The sequence below is a fragment of the Anopheles aquasalis genome, chromosome 2, assembly GCF_943734665.1.
Source record: "Anopheles aquasalis chromosome 2, idAnoAquaMG_Q_19, whole genome shotgun sequence".
In the NCBI taxonomy this organism is placed as follows: domain Eukaryota; kingdom Metazoa; phylum Arthropoda; class Insecta; order Diptera; family Culicidae; genus Anopheles; species Anopheles aquasalis.
Genome location: NC_064877.1, coordinates 9,357,501 through 9,372,500, shown reverse-complemented (window position 1 = coordinate 9,372,500; position 15,000 = coordinate 9,357,501). Strand labels below are relative to the sequence as shown.

At 51.1% G+C, this 15,000-nt stretch overlaps 1 protein-coding gene across 4 annotated transcripts in view; it reads right to left on the bottom strand.

The window, feature by feature from the left end:
- Window positions 1–147: 147 nt before the first annotated feature.
- LOC126573237 (semaphorin-5A) overlaps window positions 148–15,000 on the bottom strand; it is a 106,595-nt gene continuing 91,742 nt past the window's right edge. For 3 of the 4 annotated variants that reach the window (XM_050233204.1, XM_050233203.1, XM_050233205.1), the window contains exons 5-9: window positions 3,962–4,681; window positions 2,263–3,890; window positions 2,028–2,195; window positions 1,784–1,951; window positions 148–1,710 (exon numbers count right to left, since the gene is read on the bottom strand). In XM_050233204.1, the coding sequence (XP_050089161.1) occupies window positions 1,133–1,710; window positions 1,784–1,951; window positions 2,028–2,195; window positions 2,263–3,890; window positions 3,962–4,681 (3,262 nt within the window). In that variant the 3' untranslated portion in view covers window positions 148–1,132. The remainder of the gene's footprint in view (window positions 1,711–1,783; window positions 1,952–2,027; window positions 2,196–2,262; window positions 3,891–3,961; window positions 4,682–15,000) is intronic. The other variant, XM_050233206.1, reaches the window with a different exon arrangement.

The window sequence follows — 15,000 nt, the reverse complement described above, 5'->3', positions numbered from 1 at the left end:
TAAATGTTCCATCTTATACGATTAGATGGATGGAGGCGCATGGATTTTTCTGTAGCAGCATGGCACGATCCATACCTACCGTTTGCACCAAAGTAACCCTTGATCCTTTCTTTCTTTCAGTTTTATTCAATTAATCGGTCAGCCGCATTGTTTTATGTTTAAAAAGTCATTTTAGTCTTTATTTCCGAAATTTTCCGAACGCATTCGATTGAAGTAACAATATTGCTACACAAATAAGCTTCCGTTTCGCTCGTTGTTAACAAACTTTACGCATCTACATTTAAAATTCGTTACTTTCCCATCTTATACCTAATGAACTGCTGCTGCTCCTTCTCACTAACCACTGAGCGCTACTACACAAAAAAGGCCCTAAGAATCGCTCGCTTCTTTCTTCTCATCGTTGCCCACGTTCTTTTTTTTTATTTTAATTGGCTGGCTTCTTCCTCACAGAACCTCACGCAAGTCTTATCGATGACTGTTTGGCCTAAAAGTATTGTCTTGTCGCTTTCTCTTCCAAGCAGAAGTAATTTTGTTTGTGTCACATACCTTTTTGTTGCAATAAAATATATGTTAAAATGCGCTCTGTCTTAACACTTAACAGCTCAATATGAGCTACGCACGGTTGCTGTGTCGGGTCCCTGCGATCACCCCACCCCACAGCATGTCTTTTATCGTTTTATCGCATTCAGCAGATGATCACTACAGTCTCTTATCCCTTATGCACTAGAATGCTACCCTAGCGTGCACCGGAAGTGCTTTTCTTCAGCTTTCTCCCTCTCTAAAACTCCTGATAAAACGCGAAAACTCAACAAATGCACCTTTATCTCGCCTAAAAAACAATAATCATTTACTCCCTGCTATCGCCTAAATCCATGATGATCATTTGATTATGCTCTTTCAACCCTCTGCTCTGATTGACGATCGCATGAATTTCGCTTCTCACTTAACACACAAATAGGCACGCACAACACTCTAATGGCACACAGCGGCATTGCAAGCTTTCGCTATATTTTCTTCTCAACGTTCCTAATTTTTGCTGTTTCTAATACTAGTTTCTCCTCCATCGCTCGGCACGATCTCAAAGATCGCGCTGCATGTCATCGTCATCGGCTGGCAACGTCCGCTGCCGATGTCAGTACTTGTCCTCGTCCATCTCGAGCTGACGCGCGTGGCGGATGTTGTTGGGGCCGTGAGAGTTGCGCTTGATCGTGGCCGTGTCCGTTTCGTTGAACGATTTCGCCAGAATCTTGGGCGTATTGTTACCGATCGCACCACCGTTTACGTTGATCGATTTCACAAGCGTCCCGTTACCGTTGGCCAGCTTCGATCCGCTCGCATCGTTCCGGGGTCCCTTGAACGATGACTGTCGCTTCGGTTTGTGGCCACCATCCGTCGTGTACTGCAACGAAATGGGATGGGAGATGGCATCATCAGCATCAGCAGCAGTGAGAAGGGGCGATCGAGCCACCGCCGGTGCCATCCCGTGCCGACTTACATCCTTGGTCGGTAGCGAAGAGTACTGGTTCGGGTAGGAACCGTAGCACGGTGAACCCTGGATCGCCTTCAGGCCCTTCTGTTTGCGCTTCATGTACTGCAGCGTAGCGAAGATACTGAGCGGACAGCACAGGAGCACGGTGAGCAAGATGGCGATCACTGCAACCGTTGCAACGGATCCCGCCGTTACACCGGCCGTCTGTGGCTGCGGAACATCTATGGGGACAAAGAAAGAGACAGTATGTTAGTCCAGCAGTACATCAATAGGTTGGAAATGGCGGACACTTACCATTATTGAGTGCGATGCTGCACGAGCGGATCTCACGATCGCTTCCCTGGCACGTCAGCTCACCGCTGGATGAGACGGTGTTGGGCAGCAGACAGATACGCGTCCGGCTCTTCTCGTTGTCCCTATTACACGCCGACCATTCACTCCATTCACCCCAACCGAGGAAAGCTACGGCGAAAAGCATTGGAATAAGTACACCATTTGCTTGGAAAAAGGATAAGCTGCTTGCTTGTTAATCACTTACAGTCACAGTTGGGCATCTCACAGGCTTCGTACTGCAGGCTCTTGCCTTCACAGTCATTCTCCAACGTGATGCTACCGGCCATCGACAGGCACTGGCGACTGCGCGATCTCGTTCCAGTACCGCAACTAACCGAACACGGTGTCCAATCGGTCCAGCATCCCCATTCACCTGCGAGAAATTACACATTCTAAGCGATTAGAATTCAGTTCTACTCTTTCAGGACAGTCGGACAAACCTTTGCATGGGTGCGTATTGCAGGCCCGTTTCGTTTTGTTGAAGCCAGCGCAGTCGAGTTTTTCGCAGGTACGTGTCCGGTACTGATAACCTCCACCACACGAGGCACTGCACGGACTCCAGGAGCTCCATTCACCCCAACCATCCTCTCCTTCCTCTCCAGCCAGTCCCGTGCTTGAGTGCCCCCCGTTCGGATCGATCGATCGTTGACAGGAACCATCGGCCTGGCACACCCGTACCTCTTCCTTCGGTGTGATCTTCAGCAACGCCGAGTCCGCGATCGGAGCCTTACAGGTGAAGCGGAATCGTTTCTCCACGTAGCCACCATTGGGGACCGTTCCGTTCGCCACCGTTAACCATGGTGTCCAGGTACCGGCCTTCCGTACATCCGGGCACGGTTGCGTATTACAAACTTCGTAATCAAAGTGACATCCCGAACAATCCATACCACCATTCTGCGGTACGGGATTGTCACATTTACGGCGCCGTATCCGGAATCCACCACCACAGACGGCACTACACTCGCCGAAATCCCCATACGGACCCCAACCACCATCGATTGGCGGTTGTTTCGGTGCCGGACACGGTGGCAGATGGGAACAGTAAATCTCGGCACGATCCGGACCCACGCAAACACGTCCACCGTGAGCTGGTTTCGGGTTTCCACAGGTACGACGTCGTGTCTTGACCGCCATACCGCAGGTTTGTGAACAAGCGGACCATGCAGACCACTCGGTCCAACCCCCATGCACCGTGCAGTTGGTCACGGCGATGTGCATTCCGGTGCAACCGTGTCCTCCGTTCTTCGGTGGTGGATTGTTACAGGATCGTGTCCGGCACAGGCAAGTGTCCGTGTTGGGAGCGAAATCCTCACCAACACCCATCGGCATCGCTTGCTGGCCGTTCGCTTGAGCACACTTGAACCACTCGGACCACGCAGACCAACCACCATCGACGGGTGCGGTCAGTACCGGGCATTCGGTCGCATTCTGTACCCAGTACTTGGCCAAAGTGTCCCCGTTCGGTGCAACGGTACACGCTTCCTGTAGCTCGTTCCACCCACAGTACGGATCCATCGAATTGAGGCAACTACTGCGTGACAGATGGCGTCCACAGTGGTTCGATGGGATTCGCATCAGTGCCAGATCGGTACCGACGTACAGTGATTCGGTGTCTTTGACGTACTGCAGTGTGCGGATGCGTGTTTCTGGGTGAGCTTCCGGTTGCCAGATCTCGATTACGCAAGTTTCCTTCGTACGAGGCAGCACAGTGACCTTTTTGATGCGACCGGAATCTGTCGCCACGTACATGATGTGGACCCGTTCGTGTAGCTTCGTCGGTATGATGTCGATCGCAATGTGACTGAAGCGTTCCAACGCTGCGTGGTGCAGTGGACGACCCATCAGCGGCTGAACGGCTTGATCCATCAGTTGGTATTTGGACGATTCGATCAGTGACATGTGACGACCGGAGCTACTCGTACCACGGCACTCGTAGTGGTCCCGATTGCTGACCTCTTGCGCTTTCCAGGCCGATCCCGATGCATCCTGATGCTTGAACGCACCTTCGAAGGCGGCCTGAATGGCGGACATGTTGTAGGCACAGATGGCCGAACCATGGATGCTGTTTCTGTAGGCGAAGAGGGCAATTGGGTGATTAGAATTGAAAGTGGAAGGTGAACCTCACCGATCTCTACTTACTCCGGTGTAGTGAAGGTGGCATAGAGGACTCCCTCGTCATGCGAGTACACCATTCCCTGGACTTCGTTGTAGTAGAACGGATAATTCCCTGGCAGTGAGCAGTTGAGCCGTGCCTTCACAAACGATGTCCAGTTATCACGCAGAATACCGTACGTTCCGCCGGGATCATTCTTACACACGCGAGCGATTCGCGAGTAGACGATCTTTCCGCAGTTCATGTACTCAACCGCAGCCTCACGCAGCACGAAGTAAATGAAACCACCATGCTCGAAGCTTCCCACAAACTGAGGATCATTCAGTAGGAGCGAGTTGTACTGGACGGTGCGCAGGATACGCGAACTGTTCTGCGTAATATCGGAGCGCAGGATGGCCGAATCGGACCCGGAAAAGTCCGTCACCGAGCCGACAAACAGTTGGCCCGTCTCCGACATGAGCGCGGTCATGTTGGCGTGCGGATTATAGGGACACTTGGCCACACCGTCGTCGTCTCGGTGCACCGCAGAGAGGTCCTCCATCTGGCGCATCGTACAGCGTGGGCTGAAACCGTGCGTACCGCATACGTACACCTGGTTACCGAAGCTCTGCAGTACCATGACGTAGTTTCGACAGTTCTCTTCGGTTTGGCCCTTGGCTAGGCAAAGAGATTGCTGGTAGTGCGGCACATCCCATGCCACACGTTCGATCACGTCCAGGCGAAGCGAGAATCGGAACAAATTATCTCTGTGGATGGAAAGGAAGACAAGAGTGTGAGACGTTTGAACAAGTAATTTGAACGCTAGAAACATAAAAACTAATAACTGATCTTTAGACCTTCGAAAACCTTCTCTGAAAACGAGTTTAAAATTTAGAAAAAATCATGTTCACGAAGAGAATTCCAACATTGCAGTGTAATTATAAATGGGTAATAACTTCATCTTTCAACATCCATTCATTCCATCAATTATTTATCAATCATTGGCCATTCCTAAACCATGCGCAGAGAGGTCCAATTCGATGACTTTCCAACGACACAATGCTACAGCACCCGCGGGGTGGGTAAAAATGTCATAAAACAGCGCCATAAAGTGCTGGTGTCCATAAAAAGATAGATTTGTATAATTGATCATCAAATTCGAAGGGATTACCCATTTTAGCAACTTTTGCCACTGCTCCCGGGCACATCTTTTACGGCACGCTTACTTTCATCATAGAAGAACCCATCGTAAGTGGCTTGTTTGGCGCCTTGGGGGGGTTTCTAAGATTTCTGAGAAGTCAATTAAAAGTCCGTTCGCATGTGGATCGTTCTCTGATTTGCCACTCCAATAAAAGAAGAAAAAAATCCGGCGGCCTGCGCGTTACGGCCACACTTACTTCCATAACGATCCATCATGGCGCCGTCTTGGGCAGCCCCGTGGTTGGGCGGTTTATCGCTGCTAACCATCGGCCAGATAATTATCTTCGCGCGCCACCATCAACCGGAGCGATGGCGGTGTGATATAAAATCAGCCACCCCGGTTTTATAGGAGAAACACCTCCAGCCATCGGCAGCAGCAGCAGCGTAGGATGGCGACGTTTGGCGACGTCGTCGTATGCTTTGTGGCCAAAAAGCTGGTCCGTGTGTGTACGACGCCTTCGCTCCATCCACCCACGCACGCGCGTCAGGCGGACGGACCCGGTTTTCGGTGTTGCCAAATGTGTCCGTGTCTGCCGCCTGCCTGCCATTCCAGAAAAGGAAGTGGAGCCACCGCCTCACGGAGAGCGCCTTACCGATGGCGAGGCAGTTCAAACGATTTGTCCATCGCCTCGAGGCCACCTACAACCGCAACAACAATCCACCGGGCATCCGCATGGGCTTTCGCGGGGCGCCAAAAGTTAATGATTCAACATGGATTTTGTGCAGACGTTCGGATGAACTGGTGGTACGGTTTTTCTATGTGGGTGGCGTTGGCGGTCGGGATGCTGCCTTGATGATACGCTGGTTCGATGGAGCCAGCAGCTCGATGCTTGCAGCCTTCAGACGGAAGCAGGTCTATAAATCATGCTCCGTTTGTGAGGTAACAACGTCTGGTTGGACCGATGAATGATGGTACAACGATTAGAACGATGCATGCTTGCGCCTTTTACTTTTAATTGGATTATGTTTGAAAAAAAGGTCGAAAGGGTATTCAAAAATAGATGCCAATTAATAAATATTGGATTTTTTTTAAATTTAACCACAGCAAACTTAATTTGCAGTGCAATAATGGAAAGATAACGGCGGGCGATGTAGTAGCCCTAGATCTAGTACGCTAGAAGCTTAACAGAAGTGACAGATGGTAATTGAACTATCACTAATAATACTACTTGGTTTGTCTTTTTTAGATACGATCTTTACGATTCTTTCGCTTATCTTACGCATCTACTACCTCCAAAAGACACCCTCTTATCAGCTGTGGTGATCCACATGCCATCCACATCTACCACCAGATGTCGAAACGATTTAATCAAACACGACTGTCGTGCCCCTCTTGTGCACCTTCCACCACCCCCTTTCAGCCTACCGTTAATGATGAATAATTACCGCGATTTCACCTCACCAAACTGCTTGTTCCACTAATCGATGTTATGATTACCGGATATGTTACGGCCTTTTTTGCTAGGCAAGTCGACCTGACGTAAAGGTACGACCGCGTCGACACGAAATCGTACGTCCGCACCTCCGTCTAATGCACTGCACGTCAAAGTGTCGAAGCCAGGCGGTGGCGAAGGAGTGGCACCACAGTTTGTTTAGCACCGCCCGCCGGTTTGGTTTGGAAGGCAAATTTGTTTGGTGTCCGAGAAGCGACGGAGGTCCATTGCTGTGATTTATGAACGAAAGCTGCGCGCGAACGCGTGCTTTGCGTGTGACGTTGTGCGCACTACCGTCGGTCACGCCAAACACGCCATCGCTTTAGCTGCAGCCAGTGTGTTGTAGAGTGTCGGAGTGGATGGCGTTGGTTAATGACAGCCGTGGGCCCGTACCATGCGTGCCAGGAAACGTTGACCCACGTGCACGACGAATCCGTGATCCGTCTGCTGATCCGCGAACCAATTCCACGATCCAGGATCCGGACGCGTCGGTCTTCCGGGTTGTGCGGATCCTCGGGCAATGCTTTTGCACTAAAACAACCAACAGCAGAAAAAGGTATAGCAAGCACCATTTTGTGTTCGCCAAAAAATGGTTCACAACGCTACCAACCGAGCCGAGCCGAGTACCGCCGATAGGTTATGCAAAACAGCTCGATCAGCTTAGGCAAATCGCGCAAGTAATCGGAGCATCGCCAGTTTGGTAGCCATATTTATGGCGAGTGGTCTGGTGTGTGTGCATTAGGCATGCAAATCTGTCGGTATATCTTGGTCCGGTTCGCCGGTAGCAGGTGTCCAATAAATTCCCGCTCAAATGTGGATAAATTGGAATGCTGAAATCGGTGCGCCACCGCCTGTCTGCCGGCCTGCCAGAAGCATGCTCCAAAAAGGGGTTAATAATGTATTAGACAGGTAAAGTTCCGCGGTGAATCGGTGGGAAATCGAGGTGGACGTCGTTCTAATCCTTTGTCGCTCTCTGTTGGCACTCCATCCAGCAGGTTGGCGTTGGGATGCATGCGGGACTTGATGATCGACCTGATGCTTCATTAAGCAATCAGTGTTGAAGACGGAGAAGGTATATGAAACGTGGAATTTGGAACAACGGACGTGAAATGTTGACAACATCCCGATTAAGCTGACAGAGACCATGACCAAGCCACTGCGTACACTTCCCCCTCAAAAGCTTGATCGTTGAAGACCGAATTGCGCCGTCATGTTCAGCTCTCCGTTAATCCGTTCTACTTTCCACAGCGTTTTCAGGGGGTTGAGGATGCGTTCCGAGAGAGCGACAAGCGTAAGTGTCCAAACCGGGAACACAAACCGGGGAGTGGCACATATTTCGAGCGGCCGCAAGTTGCGTGATGCAGCAGACACAAAGCGTGTCACCGGATTTTGTGATCGCCTACGCGAACCGTTAATTAAGGACACAACGAGGGGAACAATATGGCGAATGCGTTGAGGCGGACACCGCCATCGGCTTCTGGCGAGTGGTTTTCAACGGTTCCGTTGTTCGCGTTCCTCCCTCACCGTTCTTAATGTCGGAACCATGTGCGCTGGACTTTAAAATGCTGTTGTCGTCCTGTACGTAAGGCACTCAATTGTGGATTTAGCGTGACATCCTTCCTCGCCGCTTTGGTGCTTTGGGATGAAGTCATGGTGTGTCATCATCAGCATCGTCATCCTGCTGTGCAGATTTCGCACCCATTACCCTCTGTGTCGAACCGTTCGCAGCGTGGCGACATGTGTCGACACCTTTCCTCTGCTCCCTGCTCCCTCACACTAATGGCGTCGCGCGTTGACCTCAGCCGTCTTTTAGCGCCAACAAATCGCGAAGATAACCCGGTGCACTCCCCTCGGGTGGACGGATTTAATGATGCTCATTCATACGACGCACCGACCGATCGCGCGGTGTTGTTGTGGGCCACAACCCACGTGGACCCAGATCGCGAAGCCGGCAATGACACTCCATGACTACTTTGACCACAGACACACCCAGCGCGCTAGTGTATCCAGTGATCCGTGAAGGACGCACCAGTAAATGTTTCGATTTGCCAGCCAGTCGAGAGGACCACCTTCGCTTGACGACCCTAACCTCTTGGCACCTGAATGGTGGTGTGATCGGTGTGTGCCAAGTAATGTAATTGACTGAAATTACTCTCCACGACCGGATTAGGTGCAATACACAGACCCCCGGGGGTACTCGATTTTGCACTTTGCACCGTGATCGTTAAATCGACTTCGATTTCTTTGGGGCCGACAAGATGGATAGATCGTTTGGCCGTACGCGCGACGATCGATTATCGCCTCCGGATTTGTGTCCACGTGCGACGTTGGCGTTTAACGCCTAAACGTCACTCTCCGTGTGTTCCTTTTATCGCTGCTCTGATCGCACTGCCATCCAGTTCCTCCGTATCCGCACTCAGAGATCGTTCTCTTTGCCAAAGATTGTCAAGATAGGTGGCCGATCGGTCCGGCGAGCGATACCGGTACACATTGTGAAAGGCCAGTCGGGCCGGACCGAGACGGGCGCGATTGGAATCAATCAGATGACAGTTTTATTAATTGGTTATCATAAAGAATCCATATTTATTGGTGCGGTGCGAGTCGCGTGAGTTGTTTTAGGAGTGGCCCCCGGGAGGCGAACGACCCTGTTACGACGACCGGAACGGGCGGCTACAGGAATCACGGCCGTTCAGTAGTGCAGTGGTCTGGCCTCTCGCCGACTGGTCGATTGGGGAAGCTGTCGAATGTGAGAGGGTAATGAATGTTTCGGACAAGTACATTTGTTTTGTTGTCCCGTGTTGGACGTGTCGTTCCAGCTGTGAAGCTATCGAGCGTTAAAGCTCATCGTTTAGCAGACAGACTGGGTGGTCGAGCAGGATGGTTGTACTTATGGCGACGTTGTAGTTGTTCTACTGGCTCCTAAATCATCCTCTTTTGCCTAGGTGTTACTAGCTAGAGAGTGTGCTCTTTTAGAGATCGCTTGCTGCAGTCCTTGGTCAATTTAATCTGTAAAATCTGCCAAAAATTCCACTCTGCCAAGCTGCTGCGCTAGTGAATGCAACTAACCTGCTTCTGGTCCTAATAATCTGCTGGCCACGCACCACCGAAAGAGTGAACTGGATTGATTGATGTTAGCGAGTGTCCAGCGAAATGGAAATCGCATCCAAAAATGCCGACTCGCGGAGCTCAATGATACGATACGATGATGCAGCAGTACGTATTGTTCAGTCCAGGGCCACCGTGACACAGATCCGTGTGTATTCGTGGTGGGATTAGTGCGGGACGTGTTGTTGTGTGCCAAGGGATTGCCCAGGCCAAGTAACACCATTAATCAAACAAATTAGTTCCAACGCGTCAAACGTGTGCTTGGTTGAGTGGTCGAGCGGCGCACGGTCACACGCAATCCCGTGGCGAGAATCGAATTCGCATCGAACTGTCGTGTCTTCGCGTTAGACGAGTGGCCACTACCCATATGATAACACGAAGTATGTGAAGGTGAACCTGGGACCAGAAGAACCGAGGATCAGCTGCTGCTGCTGCGCCAACTGTTGACAAAGCCACCAACCAACCAACCAACCAACCTTCACGTGATCCATGGTGTGAGGTGTGGCGTTCGACCTTCGACGACACCACGTGTCGATATCCTTGGTGATAGGGCTGCAAGCGTGACGACAACATCGCAAGAGCACCAGAGATGAAAACAAACAGTCCGATCTTGTCCGATGAATCTTCAAGTAGCGACGGTGTGGCGCATCCACAGATGGTGGTGACAATCTCGATTGTGCCACAAGACACGCCGTCGAGCACGATGTCGTCGCCAGACGTGTCACCGGTTCCGTGGGATGTGGCCCCTGAAGCATCGTAGCGTGGTGCATTAGCATCGGAATGGGTGGTAACAGGCCGCCTGATAGCATCATTAGAGAAGCGCAACTTCATAACTTGCCACAGTTTATGATCCACACGGAGACAGTAGACACACTTGCGTCTTTGGGCCGCCAGAGAGGAGCATCCGCATTCGAGGGAGGGAGACCAAGAGGCCCACGGTAGTAGGCCGATAAGTCTCGATTGAACCTGTTCGCGCTTAGTGTCAAAGGTGACAGTAAAGCTGGTCTTTAAGTTGGAAAAACGGCCACGACGGGAGTTTCCGAGCGCAGCAAACTCCGGAGCTCAGAGGAAATCGCATCACATCACCGATCGCCATCGGGCGGATGAGCTGAGATTAAATTAAGATAATAGCACCCTCTCGGCTCCCTCTCGGGCGTAGAGACCGCAACAGATGGTCGTAGCAGCAGTCGACGGAACACCTGTTGCCGGGCAGTGCTCGGTCCATCGGTGTGCTAGGCTAACTACACGATGATTTTAATTATCACCATCCATTCCTGTATGTTTCAGGGTGGATCCCTGCACCATTGGTAGCCCTCTGGAGTGAACTGGGGTGTTGAACGCTCGGTGTGCTACGGCGTCCTAATGCGATCGCTAATCGCTTATCCGTCGCTTGTTCCCAGAAGCTAGACACACCGCTAGCACATCCTCTAGGACTGCAGGAAGAAAGTAAAGAAGTCTGGTCAGCGGAATCTGGGTAATTGTGACCATTTCGCCCGTTGACAGCCGGCCGTAATTGGATACGAAGGTAAATTGAGGCATCCGTCCGTTCCGTCCGCTCGACGGAATTCCGTTCCGCAACCAACGGGAGGACACAACTCTGGAGTTGTTTGCTTTTTGGGGCCACCAATTGGCTTTTGGCGGGACGGACGAGGGATGCAAAGCGGGTGTCTAGGGATGCAAATCATCACCCTTACTAGCGAGAGAGAGACATGGAAAGCATCCTAGCGACGCGCTGTCCAAACGCATCCAATCGTAGCCACTTCGTAGGCACTAAACCCGGACCTAATTGGTAATTGGTGTTGCCGGGTTTTGTGAGGCAGAAGGGGAAAGCAATTAGGGTGGGTTTGCTGGCTGTACACTTCGGGGCTAAGAAGCCCCAGCAAAAGATTTGCCCCTCAGTTCCAGTGGTGATTAGACAAGTAAAAAGTGACGATTAGCGGAGCGGCCGTCTCGCTAAGTGTAGGTGTTCCTGTCCTGTCCACCGTCAACCATCGTTTTGCCTATGCCATGGTGCAGTCGCCCAATAATTACGCCGGCGACGAGTTGCGCCACCTCACGAGGAGTTTGATTTTGATGACTTCTCGGGAATTTACGTTTACGGGAGTTCAATCCATTTAACGATCAGGTGTAGGTAGTACCTTCCGGATGGTCCTGACGGTCCTGATGGTGATTGGAATACTGTTTAAATCGTCGTTACAATCAGGCAACACTGAAACCATAAAGGATTGGAATATATAAAATACTCCACTAATAAGCTTTAATTCTTCGCCTCATTACGAATTGAAGAACGCGAACTCAACATTCCTACATGTCTAAAGACCCCTGAACTGTTAATAAACTCATCACGAGAGCGTCATCGAGGCTGATGCGCAGCCACTTTAGCACTCCGACATATCAAAAGGGGGGACCTCTATCGCTTCTTCAGAGTCAATCACAAAAAATGTGCTGCGTCAGGACATTTTAGCGCGGTATCAGCCGGTAAGATATCCGAGTGGATGGGTCACCCCCTCTTGTTGGTCGATATCTCAAGTCTCGCAAGCGCGTCTCGAGAACTCGAGCGCGGACGCTGACCTGCATCACCAACCAACCAACCAACCAACCAATCGATGTGAGCATCTTAACATCATCACCGTGAAAAGCATGGCGTGGTGTCAGTCTGTGTCTGATAAATATGCACCATAAAACGTGCGGGGGATGGATCCCTAGGATGCCATTCCACGCGGGCAGCCATTCGATTGATGATGACGTTCAAGGCGTTGCATCCTGGCGTTCCGTTCCGTATGCCGGGAACGCATTTGTAATACTTCGATGCCGGTAGGTCTGGATGCACAACCGATTGAAGGACCTCCTTCAGTGCTCCAGTGCTGGGCGTGGAAGTGGCAGTATAAATCACCGCGAGTTGAAGTGGTCTCAATGATGTGAGCTTCGCCCCTCAGCTCTCCTCTAGTGCATCGTAGTCCTTCTTTTGAAATCGAACAAAGAATCGAGCGGATCCTGATGCTTCACCGCAAGTGCACTGGTGGTCTAATTGAAAAAAAAGGAACGCCCGGCCAAGAGTTATCGATTGCCATCATTTTGTGCCGTGCTCTAATTGGGGCTGCAAGTGGAAACGTCGACGACGGCCCGACGAGTGGTTCTTTCTTTTTTAATGATGAAGGATTGCCTACGAGACGCATCCCTGGCGGGCCAATGGCTTGTTGATGGATGGTCCACGTTAAAAGAGGAGCGTTGACTATGAAACGCACCCCTTTTTTCCGTTTAATGTATCGTCGATCACCAGCCAGATCACGCTCTACAATGTGTTCTTGACGATTTATATTTAAAGTCTTTATGCCGCGAAACATTCCCAACTGGTGCAATGTTGCAACACCGAACCAGCCAGGTCATCCATTCATAAATGTCTCCTCGCGAGTTCCCTTCCAACACCGAATGGTGGCTTGTTTATCGGAGGGGCCCCAGTTTTTCCTGCGCATTCAGCGCATATGTTCCCTTTTGGTGCAGGCTGGTGACGTGCTGGCTTGCACAATCACACACTCTGGGCTATGGCTTGGCCAATGCGTTTGATAAACACTCGCCGGGCTCGCACTGCAGTAGGTCACTCGAAGCAGCAAGCGATTTAGAACGCCAATCGAAGTCTGGTGTCTGGTTCGGTTGGCGATCCAGATGGCGATTTGCTCGCACATGAGCGATGCGGCTGCTCTGTTTTGGTGGGGCAGAAAGCGATCGAGAAACAAATCATAGCTCAGCATAATCACAACACAAACAACGCAACATCAATCACCTCACTCAATCAGGCCGATGATGCGTGACCAATCGTTAGCAGCAGCAGCAGCAGCAGCGCTTTGCTGTTGCTCATTGGGGCCCTGGATCGATCGATGGATGGATGGCGTCGAGTGGCAATGTTGTCGTCGTCGTGGTCGTTGTCGTCGTCGTCCATCGTGCTCGGTTACTGCCTCGAGTCGAGATCGAATAGCAAGGGCTTTGCACTTGGCACTCGAAGGCAATGAGAGATGAGCAGAAACCGTCGTGTGTCCGGTTCTTATCTGATCGATCAGTACAATGTCTGCCACGACGCCTTGTGAGTCTGGTCTGGGCATCATCGGCTTCTCGATGCTGTCTCGATGACCTTCGACGCCCGATTTCTGATCGATTAACTGCCAGCAAATCGAGGTGACGGAGTAAACATGTTACAGCCACGCGATCCGTACCGGTGCTTAATCGATTGCTTTGGCTCACGATTTGTTAGTTTCGCGCACTTCCTGCTGCGTGGTGGTGGAGCTAAGAGTGAGGGTACATTGACATTGACATTTGCAGTTCATGCTGGGCGCTGGGAGAGCTTTGCGTGAAGTGTTTCCAGTAATTGAAGATTGTTTTAGAACGGCTTTGCAAGTCAGAACTACATTCTAGTTCTTTATCTTTGCACTTAACTCTATTAAGATCGATCTACGATCAGCGAGGAAATAAGGAAGCTTCTAGTCCCCCCTCGGACTCTGTACCGTCGTTGCATAACGATCACCATATTCATATTCATTCATAAGCCCAACTGATAAACTAATGGTCGCAAATTGAATCTGCCCCCTCGTTCACTCACTCGCTCGATAACTTATGCCTCAATTACGCGAACGACCGAGCGACCGAACGAGGTGACTTGCGCAAAAACTGGCCAAGTTCCTGCCACTCACAGAAAACACAAAAACCAACAACGATTTGTCAAGGTAAGGCGGTGCATTAGCCACCGGTATGCCGGCTAATGGTCGATTTTCCAATTAAATCAACGCTAAGAACGCCCTCGGACGTGGAGGCGACGCGAGATGCAATTATGGCAGGCATCTCAATAGCTACTCGGCGCCAGTCTGCGCACCTGACCTGCTTTGAGATCTCGTCATATTGTTCCAATATATTGTCACCGCTCGCGATCGCTCCAATCCGCCTCCATTTGATTAGAATTTGCAGCGAGTGAAGGCCATGAAGGGCCGATTACGTGTGGTAGTTAATTCACATTATCAGCCGGGCCAGAGTCCCGTTCCTTTTGCCAACGATCGGAATGATCTGCAAAGTGTCAGTAGTCGCTGTCAGCCGCGCGCTACACGCAAGGTCAGCGAGGGAGCCTGTAGCGGTACACACTACCAGAAGCATGTATCATTTGCATACCAAAAGGGTCTCCTCCCAGCAGGGTAGCTGCGTCATCGTATCATGCCGATCCCGGGGGCGATCGCCCGACATGATGGACCCTGGTGTACCGAGCGATGAAGCCGTTAGCATTAATATGATGTAAACCATGTACCGCTGCATCGATCGGACCCATGCTCATGCGGCCACTTAACACGCTGAGTTAGCGTGCACCGTTG